General features: G+C 38.8%; 1 protein-coding gene and 1 long non-coding RNA gene across 10 annotated transcripts in view; one reads left to right on the top strand and one right to left on the bottom strand.

The window, feature by feature from the left end:
- Positions 1 to 2,069: 2,069 nt before the first annotated feature.
- Positions 2,070 to 4,379, top strand: LOC115585805 (uncharacterized). The gene is made up of 3 exons (XR_003984768.1): positions 2,070 to 2,202; positions 3,110 to 3,438; positions 4,163 to 4,379. It is a non-coding gene; the product is annotated as an uncharacterized LOC115585805 (long non-coding RNA).
- Positions 4,380 to 4,780: 401 nt separating this feature from the next.
- The window catches only part of LOC115584345 (uncharacterized), a 64,711-nt gene continuing 58,797 nt past the window's right edge, over positions 4,781 to 10,694 (bottom strand). For 2 of the 9 annotated variants that reach the window (XM_030421693.1, XM_030421695.1), the window contains 3 exons: positions 8,858 to 8,965; positions 7,394 to 7,892; positions 4,781 to 6,691 (listed from right to left, as the gene is read on the bottom strand). In XM_030421693.1, coding sequence (XP_030277553.1) covers positions 5,820 to 6,691; positions 7,394 to 7,892; positions 8,858 to 8,953 — 1,467 coding nt within the window. In that variant the 5' untranslated portion in view covers positions 8,954 to 8,965 and the 3' untranslated portion in view covers positions 4,781 to 5,819. Of the gene's footprint in view, positions 6,692 to 6,785; positions 7,893 to 8,025; positions 8,141 to 8,857; positions 9,097 to 9,188; positions 9,272 to 10,694 lie in introns of those variants that run through there. The other 7 variants (XM_030421694.1, XM_030421701.1, XM_030421700.1 and 4 more) reach the window with 7 other exon arrangements.

Below are 10,694 nucleotides of genomic sequence, written 5' to 3'. Positions count from 1 at the left end.
TTCAAGATTCCGGCCGTGAGAACAAAAAACATGGCGGACGTTTCTCTCATTTTTAGTGAAAAAAATCAATATTTTCAGTTAGTTTCTGCATAAAAATGCTTTTTAATTACATATCTAGCGAGAAATATATATTTTATTTTCATAATATGCACTCAGTGAATGTACATACTCACTCGCTTGCTCGTTGTTGCGAAGATTTTTCAGATCTCGCCAGAATAGTGTGAACCTGCAACATTTTGGTTGCTATGGACGCTGCTATCGCCTAGCATAGCTGTGGCCCCAGATTCCTCATAGGACTCCCTTCAAACCCTCGCCCACTACATGCATTGCGTCTCAGGTTGATTTGCTGATCAACACATTATTCCGTGGCAGCGGGAGAAACTCATGTTGGCAAAGTGACGAGTTACGATCGGATGTTTGTCCGCTGTGTTTAATTTTGAAATCTACCGGATCCTCTGTGCATTTAACTTCCGGTGTGGTGCGATCTCATTGATGGGTTTAGTCATAGACATAAAGAGTAGACGCCGCATGGGCTGCTGGGGCGCAAGAAATGCAGCCGCCATCTTGGACCGGTCATTCTACTCACAGTTGAGCAGCAGAAGCAACGAGATGCTAGAGCACTGTGCAGCATATTCCAGTTTTAATCGGCGGACGATCGAAAACAGGGCTTGAGGGATTACTTTACAGTAGGATTGAACATTACTATTGGTTGTATTTAGTGAATCGAATATTACTGTACTGTATTTATGTCCACCAGCGAAATCGTAGCCAGCTAACGTTAGCTAGGCTAACTTATGTTTGTTGCCGGAGTTCACCCGGCTATGAACATTACTGGTTCCGGTACCGTTCCGGCGGTCCCGTTGCTGGTAGCGCTGGCACCGCCGCTACCAGTAGCCGTCATCATTGCCGGTAGGGTCGTGCCGAGCAAAGCTCCAGACAGTTGTGACGGCCCTCCTGCTGTTGGCGTGTGTGTGTTTTCTTTATGTTTGTCTGTCATCATGCAGGTTCCTGGTAAACGGAGTTATAATCAATACCCCTGGAAGCACCTGATCAGTCCTCCCCGGATTATTTAAGACCTGGCTGCCTTTGAGATGTACGGAAGCGCATTGCATTCACTTGATAAAAAAAAAAATAGTCGCCTTATCTCGTAATTACGAGAAAAGATCTCGTAATTATGAGAAAAGATCTCGTAATTACGAGATCAGGATCTCGTAATTATGAGAAAAGATCTCGTAATTACGAGAAAAGATCTCGTAATTACGAGATCAGGATCTCGTAAGTATGAGAAAAGATCTCGTAATTATGAGAAAAGATCTCGTAATTACGAGAAAAGATAAAGAAAAACTGAACGTCCGTACTCTCTCAGTGGCAATGATGGCGCTATCGCAGTTAATCTGCTATTACCACCTTCTCGGTTTGAGACACTGGGACATACTGAGATTTCTTGAAAATGAGGATGGCATAAATATTAGTATGTCAACACTGCGCAGGCATCTCAAGAGGTTGGGATTGTTCAGGCGGAAAGCCCAGTCTAACGTGCTGGATGACGCTCTCTTTCTGCAGGAGCAGTTAAACCAACACGGGATGCTTCATGGATACAAATTCATGCATTTGAAATGCATTCAATCTTGTTTGGTCGTGACTCAGAGAACTGTACGGCACCTGTTAAAAATCCTAGATCCTGAAGGAGTACAGCTGAGGCAACGGAACCGTCTAAGAAGACGCCTGTACACAAACCCAGGCCGTAACTTCTTATGGCATGTCGATTCGTACGACAAACTGAAACCATATGGAATATGCATTAACGGTGCCGTTGATGGATTTTCGCGTATGGTCATGTGGCTGCATGCTTACACCACAAATAGCAACCCCAGAGTTATTTCTGGTTACTTCATTGATGAAGTAGAAGACAGGAGCGGCACTCCCACACGAATCAGGGCAGACCTGGGCACTGAGAACCGCTCAGTGGAGCAGATGCAGATGTTTTTAAGAGGTTCCCATGACGACGAGTTCAGTGAGAGATGCTACATCACCGGGTCAAGTAATCATAACCAAAGGATTGAACAGTGGTGGGGATTTTTAAGAAAACACCATGCTCAATACTGGATCAATGTTTTTCAAGATTTAAAGGACCATGACCAATTCTCAGGGGACTTCATTGACAAAAATCTCATACAGTTCACATGCTTGGAAATAATTGAGGTAAGTCTTCCTCCCCTTTTGGTTGAATTAAGAAAACACTTAAATGAGTAATGAATTAGGTCTAATTGTTAACTTCACTGGACCAGACTGTTTTTTTATTCTGTCAATAACTAATTATAACAATACTGTTCATATGCCCAGTTGTGCTAGTTGTTTACTGCAGCTGTGATCATTTGTCCTCTCCATGCTGTATATATTCACAATTCCAATGTGAACATGAATCCCAAAGTTTTTTCTTCCTGAGCTGCTTAAGAAATTTTGTTGCAAAAAGACTCACATTCACACCAGCTTAATTCTTGTATGTTCAAACCTCACAAGAGCTTCAGCTGAGATTTAGAATGAATTTTTGGCAGAAAGACTGTCCTTATCAAATTTATTAGAATCCCTTCACGGCTTCTTTGGGGAGAAGAGAATGACTGCAGTATCACTTAAGGGGACATATCATGCTTTTCTTATAGGCCTCTAGGACATTTCTGTAAAGTTTCTTGTTGAAACACCACCTGAACCTGTATTGTAGCCTGCCTCAAAACCCCTCTCTATCAGTCCTACTCAGAACAGGATGTTTCAGTGTTTTCAGTGCCTGTGATGATATGTTCTTTGTCACCATGGTGATGCCAATGAGCCAATCCAATGTGGATATACTGTTACATCACAGTATCCTGATCTGCTCGTTAAACCACAGGCATCTCGATACAGCCAGCTCACACAACAATGAGGAGGTTGTAAAACCTCACTGTAAGTGGATCAGGAGGCAAGCCAAATTCCCCAAAATACATATAAAAGCCCTCAAAAAGTTAATTTTCCATAATATGTCCCCTTTAAGTATGGGATAATTGAAAAGATGTGCAAGTTTAGGCTAATTTTATTTTTTTATTTTTTTTTGTCTCATTTGCTTTTCGTCTTCTAGAGAGAGCTGCAGGACGTCGCTCACCTGTGGAATTGCCACAGAATTCGCCCCAGTAGGAATGCAGTTTCCCCAAGTGGACGACCACTACTGATGTACAGCCTTCCCCAGCTGTTTGGAACCACAGACTACATCAAGGCAGTTTCCCATCAGCAGATACAGGCTTGTAGAGAGGAATGCCTGCCAAGAGGTCCACATCCATGTGATGAGACTGTTTTTGACATTTGTTGCCTTGCAATGTCAGAAAACTATCTGCATCCACCTACTTCTTCCGAGGAGGCAGTTGAACTCTACCTTTTCCTAAGGGCCTACATCCACACTCAGCTTTAAAAGTAAGTATAGTGCCAAAGAAATAATAAAGTGGTTCCACATTTTTGACCCATTATATTTATATATATATTTATATATATATATATATATATATATATATATATATATATATATATATATATATATATATATATATATATATATATATATATATATATATATATATATCTATGAAAACCTAACTCTATATCTAGCGCCACAAATAAGAGCAATAAATCATCACATTGAGAAGCTAAAACAGGCTTATTTTCTTTCTTTACATCTTTGCTTGATAAAGACTAAAACACTTATTCAGTTATCAGCTTATAGCTTATTGATCTTCTGTTGATTGACTTAATCAGCAGAAATGCTAAGAAAGTTTTTAAATAATCACAATATTATGTCATATCCTGTCCTCTCATCTTGTTACCCTTGTAATTAATCCAGTGACTTCTTATGTGGGGTCTATACTGACCCCGAGACCAAGAATCACTGGCTAAGTAGGCCTAGAACCACAGTATACTAACACCAGCAACAAAAGCAAAAAATGTATCTCAACAATTAACATGTATCAACGATAATAAAGTGTGTTAAAACTACTTTGATTCTTTGTGTGTTCATTTGTGAATAATCAACTTACTATAATATTTGTCATAATTCTAATCCTGGTTAAAACCACCAATACATTCAGATTTTTATGGTTTTCATTTAAGGAGTAACAATGCCATGTTCTTTTCTGTGTTTGAGGTTGTTCCCAGACATACAGAGACCTGAACAGATAACCAACTTTCAAATCTGCCAGACTAGAAGACACAGTTGCCAGTGAATTTTAACTTTCAAATTGTCTGTCAGTTGTTATTTTTGTCTGTTAATGTCTAATTAATGTTTTATAATCAACGTGGCTGTGGCAATTGCAAATGTACCCATATTCTACTGAATGTCATTTTATTATGACGATTATTGAAAGTCATGAGGTATGTGTTTAATGCGTTGATTATGCAGATAATGTATACAATCTGTGGGCTTTATCAAAAAACTAAATCATTTTGGCCCTATTATTTCTTTGATTCAATCCTTTTCCTGATTTATTAAGGGACCAACTGGTAGCAACAGTGCCCAAATCTTTTGGACATTATGTTGAAATTAAAACACTCTGGAAGTCATCTTCAGGATTATCGGTCACTTTAAAATGCTGAACAATTACATTAGACAGCAAATGATGAGTGTATACTAATATCACTAATGTGACATTTTGTTGAATGCAATAAAGTTTCTAAAAAACAAAAACTTTTTTGTAATTTCTGTTGTATCAACTGAATACATATTGATAACCGGCACCTAACACAAAAGAAAATTCACACAAGATGAAGTAAAGAACACATTTAATTAATGGCACTTAAGTCAATCGACATTGAAGTATAAAGTCAGGACATCGTAATTCATTTAACAACAACCACTAACAGGACTTGCCTTTACTATGAACATAGTAATTTAACATTTAATTTATCAAAAAGTTAATTGGGGCAGCCTACCAACATAATATTGGCCCCACCCAGAACAACCCTTTCAGTTATTTGTATAAAACTCTTGCTTCTAATTTGAATAGAACTCATAATAACTCTATGAGTTAAATTAAAAACACAGAACGCACTGCTGGTACTTTCAAGTTTTCAAGTTATGTGATGTGAGGAGCAGCCACATGCCTTTGAAACCATCACTTTGAAAAAAAAAAATGACCTCTAGTTCAATTAAACATGAACCCATCAGTGTGTGAGGGGCTGTGGCACTTCAAAGACACACTTATAAGAGCACAAGCAGACAACTATGAATTAACATGACACAACTGCTCTTTTCTAATGCATAAAACGTTCACACTGAATGATATTGTCAAACACATGATCATAACTGACAAATGGCCTCTGGATTTACTATAACATTACCAGATTTAACATTGCCTACGAACTCAGCATCCCTTGAGCCACACTGTATGTTTACATTGCTCAGATATGAATTTGCTCATATGTGATATAACCACAAGTTGTTTTAACTTACAGTAGTTGTTTCTGTGTCAGACACATTACTTGCAATAGCTTCACATCAAAATGTGTTTTAACAATTTGAACTGCATGGCAAACTGCAACAACAACAAAAAAAAAATCTCTTGAGGTTACCTCATGGCTTCTTATGCAGAGTCAAATAGCTATGAACTGTACAACTTCTATAAGAGACTGATATAAAAAAGTGCAATTTGGCTCAGCATTTTGGGACTTCATTTCTGACACAAAACATTCTTCAAATCTTCTTCTGCCTGAGGTTTATAATATTGAAGAGTGCAGTTCGGTTACATTCAAAATGTCAATATGGACCCTGCCTGGTGTGTACACCAATTACATGTCATTTCTCACTACACAATATCCATAGTGTTATAGTTACTCATCAGTACATTCTCCATCTCCACGCGTAGCTCTGGGTAGGAGTTATATGTACAGGGTAACTCCAATACTGATCCACAGGTGTGTGCAACTGGTCGACGTTGCAGTCCCTCCAAAACTGTAAATATGACCTCTATTTTTGTGACACAAATGATATCAGAGCCTGTCACAAATCTCAGCAACCTTCTGAGACCCACTTCATCCAGTCCTCGTATGTACTGCTGTAAAAATCCAAGGGCTTGTCTCTCAGCTGGAGTCTCTGGACTTGCTTCAATTAGCTTCAGGACTTTGCTGCAAGTTGGTTTTTTGTCTGTATACATGATCTGTATTTTTGCTGTTGTGGTTATGGTGGTCTTCAGGAGTTGTGCTGCAACTGCTGACATGTTATCAAGAGCATACTTTGGCTGCTGTATTATTTGTTTGTGTGCCACTTGAAGGAGGACGGCTTTTAGGTTGGCTTGTGATGGAACAGCTTTCACTCCCAGGCGATCCAGCAGATCTAATAACTCATCCTGGCCATCACTATCAAGGTCTCCCTCTAAGGCAGCGGTTATGAGCTCTCTCTCACACTGACTCAGGTACAGCATCAAAGATTCAAACAGTGAATCAGTAGATACAGCATGCTCTCCAAATATTACTGCTGTGGTAAATGCTGGGGCAAGGCGCAGCGGAAAGTATCCCTGATCCACAAATCCTTTGGCCAATATTCTTCCCACAGCTTTCCACTCTTCCTCCTGCCATTTTGGTGATAGGGATGGCACCCTCATTTCCGCCCCCTCTGCTGCAGAATCCAAGAACTCTGTCCAAAAAGCGGCATAGGCATCTCTGGACACACCATCTGCATCTGCACCCCATTCATTAACAAAAGCAAACTTTAAAGGGTACTTCAAAATTGACTCATCTTTGAATTAGCAAATCATTTCCTCTAAGAGATTTACTCTATGTAGTTTAAGATTCACATGATGTTGGTCAAAGCCTGCATCAAAACTTGAGTAGTCATCAGTATGTTGATCATGGTCCCCTGACACAGGGGTGGATGTGGAGGGGGCATCATTGATGACTTCCTCGACTGCAGTGAAAACTGGGACAGCATCATCCAGCTGAATCTCCGAGGGAGGGTCATTATGTGGATTACCACCTGAATGGACAGCATAGTCAATATCATCCTCTGAGACAGAAGAGACTGTAGTAAAGGCAACACTGATAATATCCTCAGTGGAAAAGAAAAATGGAACAGTGTCATCCAACTGGCTTGCAGAGGATGCACCTACAAGACCACCAATAATCACCTCTGAATTATCAAACTCAGAGGTGAGATCAACAACATTTGAGTCTTCAGCTGTACCAGATTGTTTTCTTTGTGATTCATTCAGTCTGGCTGGCTTTTCTTGGTGCTCATCAGAATTGGTCTGTCTCTGCTGCTCTACAATAGTGACACCACACTTGTCCCTTTTCCTGTCCACTTCTGCGTCGGATGAGTCAACGAGGCATGTTGTGTTTAGGTAGAATCGTAAAATCCCAAATTTTGACACTGTGTACAACTCACCAACAGTACTGCTCTCATCAAGGCGTGACTCCTTAAAGTCATAAATATCGTGTAGGAAGTCTTCCCATTTTCCTTTTGTTGATTCACCACCTGGAAAAAACAGTTCTTTGGCATGTGACAAAATGTCTGTTTTGGTTGAATTCTTGGATACCTCAAGTACCCTGGTGCCACCACCAGAACGCTTTCTCATTTGTTTTCCCTCATGGATCCACCCTAACTCAATTTTTCTTGAACTCTTCACAGCATTTTTAGAACGATCACGGCTTGGTTTTTTTGCACTCTTTGCAGGCCAGGGTTCCTGTTCAGACTCCTCATCTTGACCTGCTGTTGCTGTCTTTAGTTTCTTTCGAAGTTTTTCAAGAAGGGACATCCTTGAACTATTGTCTTTTTGTTTTTCTTTGTCCAGACAGTATCGCCTCAGAGCAATCCTGTCCCCATAAACTGGTATATAGCGTGCAAGGTAGGCATCTTCTATTTCTCTGACAAGCGATGAGTCAATCTGTGAAGAAACATACAAAAACATATGCTAACTTTAAATGAACTGCCACTTAATTTCTACCTGAGTGTCAGTTTACTTTTATATACTGGGGCTGAACAATACATTGACATTTAATTGAAATTGCAATATGAACCTCTGCAATTCTCTTAGCATCTTAGAGTAAACATTGTGATTCTGCAGTGATGTCCTGGCCAACCTTCCACCTCTCCTCTCCTCCTACATCTCCTCCTCTGCTTCTTATCCTCCTCCTCTCCTCCTCCTCCTCTCCATCTTAACTTCCTCCTACACCTCCTCCTCTGCTTCTTAACCTCACCCATCCTCCTCTGCTTTTCTCCCCCTCCTGTCTTTCCCTACCTCTTTCTCTCCTCCTCCTCTCCTTTTCCAGGACAGAGATGGCCTGATCCAAAATCATATTTGACATACATGACAGTTTACAAGGATCTGTTTGCTACAGATCCCTGTAATTTAACAAATCATATTACATTTGGAATATCAGTCAAAATAATTGCAATTAGATATATTTTTGTTTAAATTATGCAGCCCTATTATATACCAAATAACTGCAATTATGAATTTAACACACTTTTTTTCAACGTTGTCATTTCCCAACTTTTACCAGCAAGAAATATTTAGCCACAGTAAGATACAATAAAGTTGTAAAACTACACAGTCCTGGATTATTAAATTCTTCATTATGTCAATACTTGTAGGCTATAGAAGCCTTTGTAATCATACAGGACAATTTCGGATGTTCAGTAAGGCCTTTTTTAAAACTTCAGATCTTCTCTTTCCATATTCAACAACGTCACCTCTTCTTAAAGTCTACAAAGAGTAATACACACACTCTTATTCCACAGACTTTATCAGCTCATAATTCAAATCTGTCCTTACAACTCGTTAATGACTAATAAAGTTAATAACGCTAATATCTGGGTTCTTGCCATGAAAAGTGGAATTAACCTTACCTTGTCTTGTTGCATTCGGTCAATATTTTCTTCTGCAACACCTCGCTTTCGAAGAAAATCCCACAAACCACTGTCATGCGACGTTTGCCCTGCCATTTCCTCGGTTTCCTGAAATACATATGTTTTACAGCATCATCAACAATCGTTAGTCTCCTTGTTAGCTAGCTACGCTACCTGTATGCTAGCTTAACAACAATAACAAGAACTCAATCATCCACGTCAGCTTTTCTGTTGCCACGGTAACGACGTCACATGACAAAACGTAACAAAGCCACAGTCGTAAATAAACTAAGATTTTAATTTACTCATATAGACATACATATGAATTTACCTCTTCATGGATGTGCAGTTAGAGGTTATGAGTGAAGCAGTGGCCAATGTGGCACCTCTCCTCATCTCATAATTATGAGAAAAGATCTCGTAATTACGTGATCTTTTCTCGTAATTACGAGATTTTTTTCTCATAATTACGAGATTCTTTTCTCATAATTACGAGATCCTAATCTCGTAATTACGAGATCTTTTCTCATAATTACGAGATCTTTTCTCGTAATTACGAGATAAGGTGTCTAATTTTTTTTTTATCCAGTGAATGCAATGCGCTTCCGTAGAGATGCCCTGTTTTTTTTTTTCATCTTTTTTTAGCTATTCTGTTTATGGGCACCATGTGTTTGTTTAGTTTAAAATTCAATTTTTGTATCAGGGGAGAAGTTGCAAGTGGTCTCCAGTTTTAAATATCTTGCTGTCATCATAAACTCAACTCAGCTTAAAAAAAAAAGTTAAACAAGTTTGTATTTTGTATTTATTCGCAAATATCTCACACCTGAAGCTGCTAAAATTTATTTTCATGCTATGGTTTTCTTACATATAACATACTGCGTAACCACTTGGTCTCTTACCACAGATACAACAATAAAGTTTGCACAATCTGTAAACAATTGTCATTGTTTTGTATTACTCTTCTGCTTATGTCCTATTTTGCGTGATGGTGCCATATTCCCTCCTGTCTTTTGTATCATGGTAACTGTCTGCACTGATTGTCTAGTATTGTGGGGGCTTTTAGTTTTCTTTTCTAAATAATATTTAAAATTTCTGTTGTTTGGTTATTTGGTTAATAAATTGTTTCATTTTTGCAGTTTACACCTTGTGTCTCTCTTGTTTTGTTTATAGCTCAAGAGCTGGGCCAACACAGTCCTTCCAGAGAAATTATTTGGGGCATCTCTCTCTCTGTCCTGATGTGAATTATATTGGTAGCTACTCTGATTTATATATTTTTTAATTTTCTGATTTTATCATATATATATCTATATATAGAGATATATATATATAGAGATATATAGATATAGATTACTCTATGATTTCTATTGTTTATATTTATAGTGTTTGCAAAATACCTATCATACATCACATATATCATATATCTGAATATTCTATTACTGTTAATTCCACTATGAATATTAAAATTCGCCGAACCGTGTTATCTGTATCATAGCTACATGTATGACGTTTGCAGCAAAGAAAACCCCGCGGGAAAATCAGTTTAGAATACAGAGTCATGATTGATTAAGTGCGCATTGAACTGCCAAACAGATACACGGAGTGGAGCGGGTGACCGGTCCAAGATGGCGGCCCACGGCTCGTCAGCGCCAATAGGCAGTAGCGGTCGATGAGGCGTCTACTCTTTATATGTCTATGGGTTTAGTCGCGTCATCATGGCCCCACGAAGAAGAAGAAGAAGAAGAAGAAGAAGAAGAAGAAGATTTTGATTTTTAACAGCACTTTATTTACAGTTGATTAAAAACCAGAAAACAGTTGTGCAATCAATAATTCAGATGAG

Source organism: Sparus aurata, chromosome 7 (genome assembly GCF_900880675.1).
Source record: "Sparus aurata chromosome 7, fSpaAur1.1, whole genome shotgun sequence".
Classification (NCBI taxonomy): domain Eukaryota; kingdom Metazoa; phylum Chordata; class Actinopteri; order Spariformes; family Sparidae; genus Sparus; species Sparus aurata.
The sequence above is the reverse complement of the archived record's forward strand: the minus strand, read 5'-3'. Positions and strand labels throughout refer to the sequence as shown.